Below are 17,904 nucleotides of genomic sequence, written 5' to 3'. Positions count from 1 at the left end.
TGGGGGCAGGTCTAAGCCCCAGGCTTTGGAGCCAGCGACTTCTTCCCTGGCTCTCTGTAAAGCCCACCGGAGAGTCCAAGTACCGGGGGGCCCCTGGACACTGCCCAAAGGCTGTAGGCAGGGAACCCCCTCGCTCTTCTCCAAGGCCTCATGGTGTTTCAGTCCTGTCTCGCTGCTGGGCCCCCAGGTCCGAGGGGAGCCATGCCGCTGCACTGGGCCCAGCAAGCTCCCTGCGCTGGTGCAAAGCGAGGTTTGCACACGTGTGGCATGAGGGGTTTGCGTCCGTGCGGCTGAGCCTCATTGGGGGAGTTCTCCCCCGGCACAGCCACCCCTGCTGAGACCAGGCTGGAGCCTCTGCGTGCTCCTGGGCGCCCCCCCCCCCGCCCCCCCAGGCAGGTCCTGATTGATTCAGCCATGCTCCAGCACTGCACGTTAATGGCCAGTTTCCCAGCTCAGGTTAAAGTGGGCGCAGGGTCACAGGTCCTTGGGTGTGTCGGTGGGGAGCAGTGCTCAGATGCTGACCCAGACTCCCCCCGGCTGCAGGGGTGTTCGCATCCAGGGCATCTCCTGTCAGTCCCTTGCCGCGTGGTTACCGGCGTGCGCCTCGCACCCGCTAGCAGGGCCGTGAAGCAGTTGAAAGTGAAGCCCCTCCTTGGATCTTTGCCTGCGTCTAGACCAGCCCGGAGCCCAGCGGAGGCTCGGAAAGGTCTGGCCCAGCCCTTCCTAGCTAGGTGACGGAGCAGCAATTGGCGGCAGGGAAGAGTCACCCACCGTCGCTATTTCGAGCCCAGCCCGAGGGGGCCCCTAGCCGGGCTTGCTCCTGCGGCATTGCCAGCCCGGTTTTGCAGAGCCAAGACCCAAGAAGTGGCCCCCTGGCTTTGTTCCCTCGCTGCCTGCCTCTGCGCCAGATCAGCACCTTTCCTTGCTGACCGAGGGGCCTGTTGGTCTGGGAATCTCTGAAAACCACTGTAGGCCTGGCCTGCGCGACAGGGTTAGGTCGGCGTGAGCTGCCCTGTGGCGACCTGGCTGGGGAAGTCAAGTGCCTCCCTTCGCTGATGTAATCACGCCGCCTCCCCGGGCGGCGTAGGGCTCCGGGCGATGTGATTAGTTCTGTGTAGACGCCGCGCTGCTCACGGTGACGGTTACTGGTCTCCGGGACCTGTCCCGCGCCCACAGTCGACCCAAGCGCCCCCGGGAAGGCGCACGCCGCCAATGTGAGGAGCCAGCGCCTGCCCCCGAGCGATTTGCTACCCGACCGCCGCGAGTCAGGCGGGCGTCATTTTGTAGTGTGGACGTGGCCGGAGGGACGGGGAGCGGCGGATCTGAATGAGGGCGGCTGGGTGGAGAAGATGGGAGATAGCATGGCCAGTTTTGGTTGGCCGTGTTCCTGGAGGTTCCATCATCGTTAATGAACGATTAAGCTCTAATTCCTGGAGACTCTAGGACCATCCTGGAGGGTTGGCAGCCCGGCTCTGCTGGGTATTGCACTCTCGGGGTGGGAATGGGAGGGGGGCGCGGGAGACGCCAGCAGTAAAAGCTCTTACGGGGCGATAAAGAGCTTTAATGAGCCGCAGGCCCTGGGAGCTGTAAGCTGACAGCGAAGGGGAGAAAGCCGGGGTGCCAGCCAGAGGCGGGAAGGGAGGTTTGGATCCACGCCGAAAGCACCTGAGCTGCTCGGGCTGGGAACGACAGTTGGAACTAAAGGGATTTTGTTGGTTTTCTGCTGAGCAAAACCGTTTGGGTGGTCAGGGCGTCGGGACGGCAGCGGGTACCGCAGGGTGTCTCAAATACACTAGGACCCACAGCACCGGAGTAACAGCACAGTTCTCCCCCCATGTGAGCCGCTGTGGCACCACACCAGGCCTTTCACAAAACACTCTGCTATCCCCGCCCGGAGCTGTAGCCTATCGGATCCTCACCGCACCAGGCCCCCCGACTTATGGGGACAAGGGGAAACCAGCCTCTCAGGTGGTGGAGCGGTGCCGGGGACGGGGGAAGCCTGGAGGGTGCCGGGGCGGGAGCCTGCGTCTCTGTAAGGTTTTTGGTGATGTCCCAAGTTTTCCATTTGTTTCCTCCCTAGGGAAGAAACTCAAGGTCCCTGGGCGCAATGCAGGAATCCCTGGGCTGGGTCTGTGCTCTGCACCGGGCAGGAGATATTTTAGACCAAGGAAACGCAGTGGATCTAATTTACCTTGATTTCAGTAAGGCATTTGATACGGTTCCACATGGGGAATTATTAGCTAGATTGGAAAAGATGGGGATCAATATGAAAATTGAAAGGTGGATAAGGAACTGGTTAAAGGGGAGAAAACAACGGGTCGTACTGAAAGGTGAATTGTCAGGCTGGAGGGAGGTTACTAGTGGAGTTCCTCAGGGATCGGTTTTGGGACCAATCTTATTTAATCTTTTTATTACTGACCTTGGCACAAAAAGCGGGAATGTGCTAATAAAGTTTGCGGATGGCACAAAGCTGGGAGGTATTGCTAACACTGAGAAGGACTGGGATATCATACAGGAAGACCTGGATGACCTTGTAAACTGGAGTAATAGTAATAGGAAGAAATTTAATAGTGAAAAGGGCAAGGTCATGCATTTAGGGATTAATAACAAGAATTTTTGTTATAAACTGGGGACGCATCAGTTGGAAGTAACAGAGGAGGAGAAGGACCTTGGAATATTGATTGATCACAGGATGACTGAGCTGCCAATGTGATATTGCTGTGAAAAAAGCTAATGGGGTCTTGGGATGCATCAGGCAAGGTATTTCCAGTAGAGATAAGGAGGTGTTAGTACCATTATACAAGGCACTGGTGAGATCTCATCTGGAATACTGTGTGCAGTTCTGGTCTCCCATGGTTAAGAAGGATGAATTCAAACCGGAACAGGTTCAGAGAAGGGCTACTAGGATGATCCGAGGAATGGAAAACCTGTCATATGAAAGGCGACTCAAAGAGCTTGGCTTGTTTAGCCTAACCAAAAGAAGGCTGAGGGGAGAGATGATGGCTGTCTATAAATATATCAGAGGGATAAATACCAGGGAGGCAGAGGAATTATTTAAGCTCAGTACCAGTGTGGACACAAGAACAAATGGGTATAAACTGGCCATCAGGAAGTTTAGACTTGAAATTAGGTGAAGGTTTCTAACCATCAGAGGAGTGAAATTCTGGAACAGCCTTCCAAGGGGAGCAGTGGGGGCAAAAGACATATCTGGCTTCAAGACTAAGCTTGATAAGTTTACGGAGGGGATGGTATGATGGGATAGCCTCATTTTGGCAATTAATTGATCTTTGATTATCAGCAGGTAAATATGCCCAGTGGTCTGGGATGGGATGTTAGATGAGGTGGGATCTGAGCTACTACAGAGAATTCTTTCCTGGGTGCTGGCGGGTGAGTCTTGCCCACATGCTCAGGGTTTAGCTGATCGCCATATTTGGGGTCGGGAAGGAATTTTCCTCCAGGGCAGATTGGCAGAGGCCCTGGAGGTTTTTCACCTTCTCTGCAGCGTGGGGCACGGGTCACTTGCTGGAGGATTCTCTGCACCTTGAGGTCTTTAAACCGCGATTTGAGGACTTCAGTAGCTCAGACACAGGTTAGGGGTTTGATACAGGAGTGGGTGGGTGACGTTCTGCGGCCTGCGTTGGGCAGGAGGTCAGACTAGACAATCGTAATGGTCCCTTCTGACCTTACAGTCTGAGTCTATCAGACTTGCGGATGGCCCGTCGGGAGGGATGTGGCTGGGCTGTGGAGTTCAGCTCCGGGTCTCAGCTCCCCACAGGCTGGAGGGGAGACTGGCTCTAGAGCAGGGGTGGGCAAACTTTTTGGCCTGAGGGCCACATCGGGTTTCCAAAATTGTATGGAGGGCCGGTTAAGGGAGGCTGTGCCTCCCCACACAGCCAGGCATGGCCTGGCCCCCGACCCCCATCCAACCCCCCCTGCTTCTTTCCCCGACAGCCCCCCCGGGAGCCCTGCCCCATCCAACCCCCTGTCCTCGGACAGCCCCCGGAACCCCTGCCCCGACTGCTCCCTGCCACCCCACCCAACCCTTCCCCTCCTCTCCTTCCTGACTGCTCCCCGGGAACCTTCCCCATCCAACCCCCACTTCTCCCTGTCCCCTGACAGGTAGCCTCCTGGGGCAGGAGCTCAGGGGCCGGGCAGGAGGGTGCCACGGGCCGGATGTGGCCCACGGGCCGTAGTTTACCCACCTCTACTCTAGAGTGTTGGTTTGGGCCTCTCTCCCCAAGCAATGCCCAGATCGAGGTGGGGTATGTGGCGAACACCCTTGCCCTGTCCCTGCCCTCCTCCTGAGGCCCCCATGCCCCACCCCCGCTCACTCCATCCCCCCTCCCTCTGTTGTTTGCTCTCCCCACCCTCCCTCACTTGCTCATTTTCATGGGCTGGCGGAGGGGGTGAGGGCTCTGGCTGGGGGTGCGGACTCCAGCGTGGGGCCAGAAATGAGGAGTTCAGAGTGTGGGAGGGGGCTCCAGGCCGAGGTGACGGGTTGGGATGCAAGAGGGGGTGAGGGCTCTGGCTGGGGATGAGGGGTTTGGGGTGCAGGAGGGGGGTCAGGGCTGGGGCAGGGGGTTGGAGCCCAGGAGGGGGTCGGGGTGCAGACTCCAGGTGGTTCTTACCTCAAGCAGTTCCTGGAATCAGCGGCATGTCCCCTCTCTGGCTCCTACGCGGAGGTGCGGTCAGGCCACTCTGCGTGCTACCCTGTTCACAGGCGCCGCCCCTGCAGCTCCCGGCCAATGGGAGCTGCAGGGGCGGCGCTTGGGGCGGGGGCAGTGTGCAGAGCCCCCTGGCTGCCCCTACGCATAGGAGCTGGAGTGGGGACATGATGCTGCTTCCCGGGAGCCACGTGGCATGGAGGTGCTGACCGGAACCACCAGGATCCCTTTTTGAGCGCGTGTTCTGGTTGAAAACCGGACGCCTGGTCACTCTATACTCGCCGTGAGTCACGTGCCCAGAGCCCACCCAGCATCATCCCCCAGCCAGCTCCAGGGACCTCCCGCCTGAGCCTGGTCCTGGGGGGCCAGCTCCTCCGTGAGCCTGCAGCAGCCTCTCCATTGGCTTTGGCTCAGGCCTGGAAAGTTGGGGGAAGTCCCCTCGTTTCCGGGTGCTTCTCGGACCCTGGAGCCTGCGGTTCTGCCTGCCCTGAGCGATGCCCCTTCCATTGCTGGCCGGGGTCCTCAGCTGGTATCTGGGCAGAGCCTCAGGGGCGACGGTCTCTCCAGCGCCTCATCTCCCCAGAGCCGAGGACATGTCATTTCTTCCCACGCGTCCTAGCCTCCCCTGCCCCATCCACCCCCCTCCTCACCGTGGGCACCCTGGTGCTTTCCCGCCCCAATATGTCCTGGCTCCCTCTTTGGTCCTGGTGCCGCAGCCTGTACACTACTGCTTCGTTTCTTCCATGGCTTCTCAGCCAAGCCCTCCCCAAAGTCCCCTGCCCCCTCTGCACCCTCCTGGCGCTGCTCCGGTGCCTGTGGGGTGTCCCCTGCCTGCTCCTGCAGCACCTCCGCGGAGGGGCAGGGGCTGTTGGATCCCGTCCGGCTCAGAGCCAGGGTTGCCCTCGAGGAAAGGGGCCCGGCTGGTGCGGGGGACTGTGCAGGGCCAGCGTGGGGCGGGGAGGGGGCTGCGTGTTCCCAGGCAGCGGGGGAGGCCGGGAGCCAGGGTGGTCCCGTCCCGCTCTTGGCTGCCGCGGCCCCGTATAAAAGGCAGCATTGTCTGGGGAACACAAGCAGGGGCTCGGCCGGCCCTGCCCCGCTCGCAGGCTTTGTCGCGGGATCCTATTGAGCGCGGGAGGGGGGTGACGGGGGCTGGGGCACAGCGAGAGGGGAGGCGGGCAGGGGCGGATCTCTGGGTGTTTTAGCAGGGCCTGGGGGTGCAGAGTGGACGGGGGGGATGCTGAGGGGGGATGTGTGAGGTGGTTGGGGAGGGCAGGGGGGTAGGAGGGCAGGAGGCAGGGGATGTGTGAGCGGAGAAGGGGGCGAGGGGTGTGCGCCAAGGTAGCGATGCCAGTTCTCTGGCCCCATGGGCACGGTGTGGGCTGGTTTCCGGCTCTCCCAGGCCTGGTGACGCAGCCTCTCTCCCCCCACCCCTGGCAACAAGGCGGCTCCCGGGGGGGGCCTTGGGGTGGGGGCTGGGAAGTGCCCCTACAAAAGAGGACCTCAAGGGCGCGTGCAGGATCCTGGGCTGGGTGCAGGTGATGTCCAGGTATCTGCCAGGCCCCAGCTGCGTGCCAGGCACCTGAGGGTATGGCCCCCTGACCCTGGGGCGCTCTGCATGGGAGGAAGCAGCGGGGAGGCCATGGGGTGCCATGGGGAGCGGGCACGGTCCATGAAGAGGTCACGCCGCTGCCCAGCCAGGGCGCTTTTGGGGCGGGGGAGCTGCTCTTGGCTCCGGCTGCAGCCGCAGTCCTGGGGCTGGGATGTGCCCCCTAGGAAGCAGCTGGAGATGACCGTCGCCACTGGCTTTGAACCAGTGCCCCAGAGGGGGTGGGGGCGTGTGTCTCTGCCCCATTCCTGGCTCCTCTGAGCTGCCCGCTCTCCCCACAGCCTGGGTGGCGCCTGCCTCTGGAGGAGAGCATTGAGGGACCGGCCAGCCACGGTGCTTGGGGCGAGGCGGACACATGCGGACTCAGATGGTCGGCGTTTCTCCACCCCCCTGGTGTTTGCAAGCTGCTGAGGACAGGAGCTCCGGGGAGTCTCCCTGGTGTGGGCCAGTGGCTTTCCCTTGCCCGGGGCATCCTGGCACATCTGCTCCCGCTGGAGCCCGGGTGCACCTGAAGCTGTGAGGGCAGGTGTGGCGCTGGGGGGGAGCCGGCGTCCCGTGGGGCTGGGGTTGGTGTCGGGCCTCGATAAAGGCTCTGCTGGCACCGGCAGGTTGGCAAAAGTTCATTGTAAGGTGTGGGGGGGGGCTGAGGGGGGATTAAAGGCTTTTGAGAGCCCAGCGTGCCCCCCCCCCACAGCTGCAGGACAGTGGAGAGGGACCAGCCCGCTCTCTGGGTGTGAGGCTGAGCCCCCCTCAGCGTCCCCCAGCTCCCCCCACCCCTGGGCTGCAGGAAAGGGCCGACCTTAGCAGCATTTAACCCCAAACGGCTTCCCCCTCCCCTCCCCTCTCATTGAGAGCCCCCGGCCCCCCTGCTTCTCCGGGCCCAGGCACATGTGGAAATTGGATGGGAGCGAACGCGGGTGTGTTGGTGGAAGGAAATGGGAACCAAATGTTGGCTTGGACCTTGGGGGAAAACGCGCTTCCAGGGCGAAGCCGTTCCTGAGAGGGCCTGGCTTGGGGGAGCCGCGCAGGAGCCGGTCGTTGTGCAGCCGGAGAACGGTGCCCGGCTTTGCTGGAATGGGGGGGCCGGTGTCCCAGCCTGCCTGGCGCTGCCCTTGGCTTTTTCAGGGCTCTGCCTGTCACGGCGGGGGGGCATGCCCAGCTATGCAGGGTGATGGGCTGGCAGTGAGGGGACCCAGCCATCTCTCAGCGCCAGGTGGCCCGTTCCAAAGCGGGTTCTCATCTGATGGCTGCTTGGGCCCACTGGAGTAGTGCCCACGTCCCCTGACCTCCACCCCAGCTGGTGGTACCTCTCTTGCCAGTCCCGCTGAGAGATCAAGGGCTGGACGGCTGCAGAGACTCGACCCCCAAGGCCCTGGGTGGGGGCTGCGTGCTGTGGGCAACTCAAAGTCTGCCCTTGTTCCGGGGGCACATGGGGGACCTTGGTCTGAGGCTGGCACCTTTTTACCCTCCTCCTAACTTTTTCCAAGGGGGGAGGGAGCCGGGAAATGGCCCATTGAAACCCAGCGAAGTCCGTGCTTTGCTGACAGCCTGGAGACGAATCTCTCCCAGCGCCAAGCTGGGCCAGAGCCAGCGCGCTGGGGGGCTGAGCTGGGAACCGGATCCCGGCCCTGCAGAGCGAAGGAGGCTTTGGCAGGTCCAAGGTGGGGCAGGTGGAGAGGGAATTGCCCTGCTGGGGGCAGGTTTCCCCCTCCCCGGGGTCCCAGCGGGGAGATGGGGCTGGCAGATGCCTGGGGAAATCCCGGCGCTTGGGTTCTTTAAAAAAGGGCCAGGCCGGGGGAGGATTTTGTAGGCGCCTGGCAGGGTTTTCCTCCAGGCACCGCCTCCTCCTCGGAGGCGAAGGAACTGACCCAAGAAGAAGAAAAAAGCTGGAGTGACGGGGGAAGGGACTAGTGGAGCAGCCGAGACACACACTCGGATGCTGCCTGCCGGAGGGATGGGCTGGCATCTCCTCCGGCGGGTCTGGCCCAGCCGCCCCGCCGCCGCCCCGTGCCCGGGGCTGCCATGCCGTCGGTCTCGCTGAGCCTGCCGGGGGCCCGAACCGGCGACAGGATGACCTGGGTTTGCTTGTCCTGCATGCTCTGGGTAGGTGGAAGCCGCGCGACCTTGCCTGGGGATGAAATTCGAGAGGGGGGTGTTGAATTGACAGGGGGGCTGGCAAACGACTAAACTGGCAATGCTGCCAGCACTTCGAGGGGGGGGGGTAAGGAAAGCCCGGCCCCCCCCCGCCTACGCTGTACAGTCACCAACTGGGGAACGGGGGACGGGACATGCTTCCCGTCGGGGGGGCTGAGCCCACGGCCTAGGCTGGGTTGATTTATGGTCCCTTGGACTGAAGTTCCCGGCAGGGCAGCTGGAGGGGAGTGTGGGGGGGCTGTTTCTCTCACCCCCCTTGCTCAGGCCAGTGCATGGCTTGATTGCCAAGAGTTGGTTACAAGTGTCTGCAGCCCTGACTGGCGAAGGGGGTGGGGTCGGGGGATAGCGGCGCTGTGACCTGAGAAGGGGCTTCCTCTGGAGGCTGCTTTGCGTGGAAATTCTTGAAGCTCTCGGGGAGCATGTGGCTACCGGGGCTGCTAGCCAGCTAGCCCTGCTGGGGGGGGGGGGGGAGGGAAAGTCTTGGGCTGGGCCCGGCCCCTCTTGTCTTTTCTCCGTTCCTTTGCTAACTGCTCCAGCATCACTTTTTTGGGCACCTGATTTTGCGTTTCAGGGGGAGGGGGTGGTGTTCCCCCTGGGGGCCCCTGCTCTTTCCTTCCCTCCCCACAACCTTGGAGGGAGCTCAGCAGTGTCTCGGTGGGCTGTAGGGAGCTGGGGGAGGGATAGTCCGCCCCCCCCCCCCGCAGTACCACAGACGGCAGGGGATGGCTGGGTGACTGGTTGCTGGGGGGGATGGGATCAGATCCTGCTGTGGGGCTGAGCTGGTGTGTGCAGATCGGGGGGGGGGCACCTGGGGTTATGAAGAGGCAGGGGGCAGGTTTTTCGCTGTTTTATTCTTGTTTTCTTGCCGACGGGCCCGGGAGCCCGGCCATGGCCCCAGACCCACCGGAGAGTCGCTGCCCCACAGCTCTGCTCTGTCTCTTCCATTGCCCCCGGCAGCCCCTCCCTTCCTCTCTGTCCCCCCCAGACACCCCAGAGCAGCCCCCTCCTCCAGCGAGAGTCCCACTCACGCCACTGGTGAGACGGAGGGGGGGCACCAGGCTCTCGTCCCGTGGGGCGACAGCTGCATGACAAGCGCCCCATCCTTCCCAGAGCCCCTCGGCCCGGGCCCTCCAGTAACCCCCCTGGTAGCACCATGGCCCTGTTGCCGTGGAAATGCTTTTGGGGGGGTCCTGGGCTGGCAGAGCCAGGAGGGGTCGGGAAAGCTCCCCCTGGGCCAGTCTCCAGCCAGGCTGGGGCCTGTTCTAACCTCAGGGGGAGGAACCAGCAGCCGGGGCAAGTGGATTTGGAAGTGGTCACAGTCCAGGGATAACTGGGGGGGCAAAGGGAGGGAAGTGTAGGAGAACCGGAGAGATCTGCAGCTAGAAAGGGGGTTGGAGCTTTCTTCCCCCAGCCACCTTTTTAACGAGCTAATGAATAACCCGCAGCTGACGTCAGGGCTGGCGAGGGAGGGAGAGCTCTTTGCACCGGTCTAGTCCTGCTTCTTCGGGGTCGAGCTGGGGCGCAGAGGATGCCGGGCCGTCTCTGAGAGGGGAAGCTGGGGACCCGTGCCGGGGCAGGCTGGGCTGGCGGCTCTTAGAGTGGGTTCTGTCTCCTGGATCTCTCTCTCTGGGACCCCCGTCCCTTCCACTGTTGCCCCCTTGTAGGGCTCATTGGAGCTGGTGGGGCGGGTCCACCTCTGGGCGCGCTGGGGTTTCGGCGGGTTCTCGAGGACCTCCATTGCTAGCGAGAAGATGCACGCGGGCTGGGGCAGGATCCGAGAGGCCGTGGGTTCGCAGCGCGACCGTGGCCTCGCTGAGCGCTTTGGGGTCCGACCCTGCCGCTCCCGTGGGGAAGGACAAAATCTTCTTCGAGCCGTTCGACAGCTGAGTGAGCTGAAGCCTGGGAAGAGGTGGCCTGTGTGATCTGTGTTTCTGATGCACCCAACGGTAGAACCTCCCTTGTGCCAGGCGCAGGCCAAAGGGGAGAGAGTCCCTGCCCCACAGAGCTTGAACAAAGACAGAGGGTGGAGGGGAAAGGGGCACTTGCCCGAGATCACCCAGCAGAGCTAGTTGCAGAGCGAAGAATAGAACCCAGGCGTCCTGACTGCCTTAGCCACTATCCCAGCCAGCCTCACAGCAGCTAAGCTCAGCCGTGCATAGATCCCTGATCTCAGGGGCTCTCTTTGGCTGAGACGGCCTGTTTTCTGGACCTTTGAAAATGCCAAGCAGGATTTAAAGCAGCGGGAGTGTGGTGAAAAGTAGAGGGGAGCTGCTTCCTTCCAAAATACATCACAAAAATAGTTACTGATCACTTCTGCCTTGTCTGTATTATTAGGGACAATTCTACCATCCTGCTCTAGTCTCCAACCTAGACCACAGCTAGGTTCTTTTGTTCCTGATAGATTGAAATCACACGTTCTCCTTATTATCTTTAACTCAACTAGCCAATACCTTTAGCTTCCCTTATCAGTTGTCTGCATGTCATAATGGCTCATTCAGAGATGTTGCTATCAATGCCCCCTCTTTTCCACGCATGGCTGGATCTGGGATGGAGTGCTCTTTAATGGTCAGAATAAAAGACGGGGAGTTGGGGCCCTGGGTTCTATTTTTTGGCTCTGCTACTTGCTTTATCTTTTCACAATTCTCCTTTGCTTTTGCCCGTCTGGGAGGCCCGTTGTGTCGATGTTTTGGGGCATGGGTGGGGAGGAGGGAGTTTAGCGAGGTCACCTCTCGTCTCCCGCTGCAGGGACTTCGATGTTGTCCCGTTCCCGGCTTATCTAGTAGTGAGTCACCTGCAGCCAAGGCCTGGCTTTGCTTTGCGCCGCCTTATCTTAAGCAATTAGAAATAAAACCTAGCGTGACAGCTCGCGGCGTTGGGGGCACGCGGGCGGGCGGCTGTGCTCGCCTGGCAAGAAGCAGAGAGCACCCATGTGGATGAGGGCAGTGATGGGGCAGCTGAGAGCTAGATGCCTGGAGGAGACCCCAGCACTGGGATTAGCTAGATTAACACCTTTCCTCCTGTTCCGTGTGCTGGGTAATAATGGGAGAGGACTCCAGGCCTGTGAAACCTAACAGAAGCATTGACAGAGGTGCTGCGATTGCCGTCGGTATTCCAGCCATGTGCACTCAGACTGACTGCCTGGTGCCTCCTCCAAACTCGTCCCTCCTGCACCCTGTGCTCCTCCAGCCAAGTTCCCTGCAGGGGGCTTCACTTCCCAGTGCATCGTGGGAAAGGAGCAATGTGCTCTGCTATGGCCAGTGGGTTGATTTTTGGTTTGCTTTGGCCGTGTTGTGGCTTAGCTCAAGAAGAGGGGAAGTGAGGAGGGCTGGTGCCCCCTAGAGCCGGGAAGGGACAGTGGGGTCTCGGGGGCCCTCTGTACCCTGGGTCAGTGCTCGGTGGTTGACACTTGTTGTCTAGCGTGCAGTCGGTGTCCCAGTGAAGAGGTGGGACGACGCCCCGATCGCCGTGTTTTGGGGCAACCTCTTTCTCCACCAGCCCCGTATGATGCCAGGCTGTTGGCTGGGAGCCGTGCGAGTCGATTCAGTGGCTTATTGGTGTGATGAGTGTTGCTGCAGTCGATACAGTCGGTGTGCGTGGGGGGGGGGGATGATTCTCCATGGGGCTGGAGGGCAGAGTGTGCCCCTTGTCTGATGACTGTCAGTGCGTCTGCGGGATAATGTGGGCAGAGGAGGCAGGTGGGATGAGAGGAAGCAAAAGACCCTGTTTAAATGTGAACCGGCTGAGTCTGGCTGTTGGAGCCTGTGCGCCCACAAGCCGGGACATCCCCTGCGGCAGGGACACACGGACACACACACAGATCAGGGCTGTTCCCTCCCACAGGGGGCAGCAGAGACCTCCCCCGCCCATGCTGTGCACACACTGATTGGAGCTCATCCCCTCCAGCTGGCTGGCACCCCGGGACGCGCACCCCAGGCCTGTCCTCCCTAGTGCGGAGGGACGGTTCCCTTTGGCGGAGTTTTCCTGCCCTAGCTCTGCCTGTGATCAACGCAGCGGGAGGGAGCGGAGAGAGGCCGGGGTTGGCTTGGGAAGCTCGCGGCCCTGGAACTGCTCGCAGAGGTGCGCGGTTGCAGGCTGCCCGTCGTGTCCCCAAGCGAGGGGAGAGCGGCCCTGCGAGATCCCCCCGAATGGCCCTGTATTCCGGCTTCTCCGAATGCTCAGCCAAATCCTAAGCAGCTCATTTGAGTGTGCGCCCAGTGGGGCTTCTCCCCGGCGCAGGCTGGTGAATGGCCTGTGCCCCAGGTGCATCATTTGCAGCCTTCTGCATCCTGCCAGCCCCCTAATTCCTTCCTCACCCAAACACGGCCTAATGCTTGCACGACCTCCTGCAGCCCCACGGCCAGTTCCGAGCTGTGCCGTTACTGCTGCCCGGTCCTTTGCAGCCATCCTGATGGCTTTAAAGCCACCCCCAGCCCCTCTCCCTGGCTCTGCCTAGGCAGAAATCGCAGGGAAGCGCAGTCCTTGTTCCGATCCCAATTCATTGGCAGCCTTTGCTGCTCAGGCCCTACCACAGGAGAAGCTTTTGCCACTCTCCTCAATTTCGGTTCCGCCTTGTGGCCATTGCTTCACCTGTCTCTGAAAGGCAGCCGCCTCTGGGGTGGAGCACGGCAGCTTTTGAACAGCACACGACAACACTGTGCGACAGTAGGGTGGGAACTGAGGAAGAACAGTCAAAACTGCATGGGGGATTCAGGGAGGCAGACCGGAATTGCTGGGCTGATTACTAGGGTATATAGAATACCTTGTCCTACAAAAAAACCACCATGGGGTCTTGAATGTGCAAAACTGCCTGGGCCCTTGAGTTGAGGTGGTCTTGGGTGGTCCCTGGCTCCCTGCCTCCACGCAGGGGGCTGCTGGCGATGCCTGGAGGGGTGGGCACCAGGTGCAGCATGGGGCTGGGTGGGTTGTCATGTCAGACTTGGGGTGGGGAATCCCTGGCTTCCATCTCCTGGTGCTGGGACTTGTTCTGTGGGTTGCAGAGCCCTTTGCCGTTTGATGCCACCGGGAGCAGGATGAGGATAATCACGGCTAATTAGACAGCAATTAAACTGCCCTGATGCTGCTGATTGGGCAGCTGCGGGGCGCTGGTCTGGCTCCTGAGCTTCCAGGCCCAGAGGTCTCTTTCCTGCCCAGCCTCCCACCCCTGAGCGCAGAGCCGTGCCTGAGCCAGGTTTGGGTCCAGCGAGGCCGGGGGAGCGTCTCCTAGACCCCCCGGCTCAGCTCTCTGCCTGCTCCCAAGGGGCGAGGGCACGGGGCCAAGGGGTAATTGACGAGGTCAAGAGGCAAACCCGCCCCCGGCCGCTCGGTGTGGACGCCAGGGTTAAAGAGACGCCAGGCTCCTGTCGCTGAGCGGAGACGCCGGGACTCACCGGGCACAGGGGGCTCGGAGACCCTTGCTCAGCCAGCGGCGTGGGGGATCGGAGTCCCTCCTCGCCGAGCCTGGAGCCCTGGCCTGGGGCTTTCACTGTTTGCAGGGCCCAGGGCACCTAGGGAGGCTGCTTGGATGAAATAGCCCCGGCTGCCTAGCCAGGTAATGGCTTTTAGGTGTATGGTGGGAGCACCTAGAGGTCCCGGCTCAGATCTGGGGGGACCCAGGGCTGAACAGACTCCATCTAAGGTCGGGGGGATCTTGTTATGCCTGGCACATGGGGCGGGGGCTATCATCTGAAGTTGGGGGCTCCCTTGTGCATGGCAGTAACAAGAGACGGCCCCGGCCCCAGAGCGCTCCCCATCTAGCTGCCCTGGAATGGGGGAGCCCCACTGATGCCACGTGACGGATCCGGCGGAGCCCGCACCGGGAGCGTTGGCACCGGTTTCCAGCAGGCTGTTTCCAGGGCCGAATGCGCTTGGTGCTGCAGGCGAGCCCCACTCCCAGGGCTGCCAGGGAGGCCAATGCATGCCCAGCGAGCTGGAAGAGTGGGGTGCATGCAAATGAGTTTGTACATGTAAATTAGCCCACAGGTCCATTTGCATAAAAGACCACACCTGGAGCTGCCCAGAACCTGGCAGCTGTGAGACGCAGGTGTGGCTTGTGCATCCAGCTGGGGACGGGAGCGGGCACTGCCCCCCCCCCGGCTCCGTGGCTGGCGTGAAGCTAGTTTGCTTTTCCCACGAGGGGGTGAGCAGGGCCCCTGGGCCAGGGTGGGCGGCAGGTGGGGCTCACCTCACCCGGGGCCGTGCCCGTCCCATGATGGCCGCACTGGGCTGCGATCCCTGCCGGGCAGTGACTGCGGGGGGCTGTCCTCATGCCCCCTTCTGCACGAGAGCCCCCCCGGTCCTTCCAGGCCCGCCAGCCGGGGCTGGGCCCGGCGCCGGAGGGAGAGGAGCTGGGCTGGAAACAAACAAGCTAATCCCCCTCTCCCGCCCCCTCCCTGCTGGGGGCTCGTTTTGTGTCTGGGTCCCAGGCGGAGGGGTGGGAGTTAAGCTGCATGGGAAGGTCTCGAACGCCCCACGCTCCTGCTGCGGGGAGGGGGGTACCCCCCCCACTGATTAGGAAGCAGCTCACACTTGGCTGGGGCGGGCGCAGGCTGTTTCCGTATGTGCTGGGCTTGCCCCAGCTCTGAATAGGAGAGTGTCCCCATCCCCTGGGGGCCCGGGAAGCGGCGGCTCGAGGGAGCCCATGCGGGTGACCCCCGAGGGCTGCACAGGGGCCACCGTGGCGAGAAGCCTTTGGCCTGCGCTTGGCTCCATCATCAGCCTCACGCGCTCTGCTGTATTTATCTTCCCAGCTCCCCACCGCGTGAGGCAGGGCAGGGCTGTCGGCCCCATTGCACAGTTGGGGAAACTGAGGCACAGAGCGAGGCATGGACGTGCCCATAGTCACACAGGGCACAGCCGGGGGATTGAACCGGCCTCCCTCGCAGCAGCTTTACTGCCCAGGAGCTCCTGCCCTTCTCCCCTGCCCAAGGGGGCCTGAACTCTGCATCTGGGTTGTGTGCACAGCCAGGCCGGTCCCTGCCAGCTGTGGGGAGCCAGGGTGTGGGCTGGGGGTCACCTGCTGGCTCTCCGCGGCTCCACCCCTAGCTGGGATGGAAAGAGCGTGTTCCTGGGGGCTACGAGGCCTGGCCGCCCGCGCAGCTCGGCACGGTGTGTGTGTGGGGGGTAATGCCCAGCACTGCAGGGGTCCAGAGATGCAGCCTTGTCATGATCTGGGCTAGTAGGGAGGGGCGGTGGGCATGGTGCTCTCCTTCTCTGGGGGGTGGTAGCCCCTTTCTTATCTCTTCCTGCTGGTCTCCGTGTGCCCCGTTCCGGTGCTCTCCTTCCAGCCCAGTGGTCTCCCGATGCCTCCCAGCCAGCCCTCACCCGGCAAAGGGCCCCCAGGGTCCTCTGTGCTATCAGTGCCCTCAGAACACCCCCTCCTCTCCGCACCTGGCCAGCTGCCTGCGCCTGGCCCTGGCCCACCCAGGCCACAGTGCTGAGAGAGAGCTCCAGCAACTCCACATGCAGCAGCTCATCAGTCCAGCAACACGAGGTGCCGGAAGCCCATCCTCCCGGCGTCCCACCCCTGCCCCGGCTCCCGAATGAGGCAGAGCCCCATGCAAAGTCTCTGTCCTGGGGGATCAGTCCTGAGAGCGGCCTCCTTCCCCAGCCTCCCCCCGGGGCAGGGACACTCTCACCCAGTAGGGGGAGCTGCTGAGACAGGCCTGTCTCAGACTGTGGAACTCACTGCCACTGGAGAAGAGAGAGCACATCCCCCAGCACTGATGCCCGCCCGTGTGGGGGCCTGGCCTGGCGCTGGTGGGCATTAGGGCTCTGGGTGTCAGGAACGGGTGGATTTCGTTTGGTGTAATGACTTTCCCCAGCGGGGAGGAGGGACTGGGGGACTCCTGGTTGCTCGGCAGAGTAGATCCCCCAGTGCCGTCTCCCGGCTCTGGCGGCCACTGGCTGCTTCAGCCGCCCTGGGACACTCACGTGACCCAGCTGGGGAGGGCGCCGAGCTCACCCCCGGCCGGGCTCTGAACGAGCCCCTTTGGGGCCCCGAGGAAGGCCGGCCAGGGGGTTGGAGGTCGAGGTTTGGGATGTTCCTTGGAGGCAGCTGCAAGCAGCTGGCCCTTGTAAGAGTCCGGGGGGTGGGGGACGGGAACGCGATGAGCAGGAACAGGAGCTGGGTGGCTGGTTCCTAACCTGGCCCCGTGCGCAGGGCTGACGTCCCTGGGTCGGTGCCTCGAGCCGGCCCGAGCTCCGGGGGTGGTGGTGGATCATAACCACCCCCCTTCGCAGGGAGCCAGCTTACCTCCAGCACCCTCTGACCCCATAGAGAGTCTGAGCTGCCTCCCGGGGTAGGGCTCAGCGCCCCATGGCACAGGGGGGCGGATGGGTCCCTGGTGCCCGGTTCTGCGCCCGAGGAAGGACTGCGTGATCTGACCCGTCTCCCCGAGAGTCTGGTTTACTGTCCCCCCCGGCACCTGGCCTGGCCCCCTGGGCGAGGCCTGAACCAGGCCTGCTGGCAGGAGCTGGTTCCCTGGGCGAGGCCGGGTGGCAGTTCCAGGGTTCTGCTGGGGGGGTGGGTGCTGGGGGCGGGGGTGGCTCAGTGGCCTGGGCGCAGGGAGGGCGGGTGGCCATGCTGGGGGGGGCGGCTCGCAGGGCGGGTGCTGGGGAGGGCCCAGTCTGGGGGGGGTGGCTCGGGTGTGTGGGCATGCTGCGGGGGGCTCGCAGGGAGGGGGGGCATGCTGGGGGGGGTGGCTCAGCGGCCTGGGCGTGGGGAGGGCGGGTGGGCATGCCGGGGGGGCGGCTCGCAGGCTGGCTGCAGGGCGGCCGTGGGGCGGCTGGAGGAACGGGGAGGAGCCTGGGATCCAGACGCAGGGTTTATCGCCCTGACAATGCCTCATTCTTCAGGCCGGCTTAAATAAACAGCCCAGGCTGCAGCTTCTCTCTGCGAGGGGGGCTGTTTGCTGATCCACCCCGCTTCACCCTGCAGCCAAGTCAGTCCCTGGGGCGACAGCCGGGATTGGCTGGACCTGGCTCAGATCGGGGGCTAGCCAGGATCAGCCAGGGCTTAGCTGGGATCGGCTGGGCCCAGCTGAGGCCGGGGGTTAGCCGGGATCGGCCGGGCCCAGCTGAGGCCTGGGGTTAGCTGGGATCGGCCGGGCCCAGCTGAGGCCGGGGTTAGCCGGGATCGGCCGGGCCCAGCTGAGGCCGGGGTTAGCCGGGATCGGCCAGGGGTTAGCCGGGATCGGCTGGGCCGAAACCCCTCCTGAGGTCCCTTCCAACCCAGATATTCTATGATTCTAAGGTTTCCGCGTTGTGCCCATTGCTGAGGTTACTGTTCGTTTCTGTGCTGGGGCAGGAGGCAGGAACCCTCACCCCCTCGCCCCCTCCAGCCGGGCTCTCCGCGGGCACCCAGGTTCCCGTCCCAGCGCTGCCTGCTCCAGGGCAGGGCTGGAAGCTGGGCGTCTCTGGCGCCCTGCCCGCGGGGAGCCCTGCTCTGCCCCCCGGGCCGTTGGCAGCACCCAGCCGCCGGGC

The 17,904-nt window shown here is 62.8% G+C and overlaps 1 protein-coding gene across 7 annotated transcripts in view; it reads left to right on the top strand.

The window, feature by feature from the left end:
* The first annotated feature begins 8,269 nt into the window (after positions 1-8,269).
* TNS1 (tensin 1) overlaps positions 8,270-17,904 on the top strand; it is a 252,557-nt gene continuing 242,922 nt past the window's right edge. For all 7 annotated transcript variants that reach the window (XM_039493617.1, XM_039493616.1, XM_039493614.1 and 4 more), the window contains exon 1: positions 8,270-8,373. In XM_039493617.1, the coding sequence (XP_039349551.1) occupies positions 8,293-8,373 (81 nt within the window). In that variant the 5' untranslated portion in view covers positions 8,270-8,292. The remainder of the gene's footprint in view (positions 8,374-17,904) is intronic.

The sequence above is a fragment of the Mauremys reevesii genome, linkage group 11 (assembly GCF_016161935.1).
Source record: "Mauremys reevesii isolate NIE-2019 linkage group 11, ASM1616193v1, whole genome shotgun sequence".
Taxonomy (NCBI): domain Eukaryota; kingdom Metazoa; phylum Chordata; order Testudines; family Geoemydidae; genus Mauremys; species Mauremys reevesii.
Note: the sequence above shows the minus strand (reverse complement) of the source record. Positions and strands in the feature narration are given on the sequence as shown.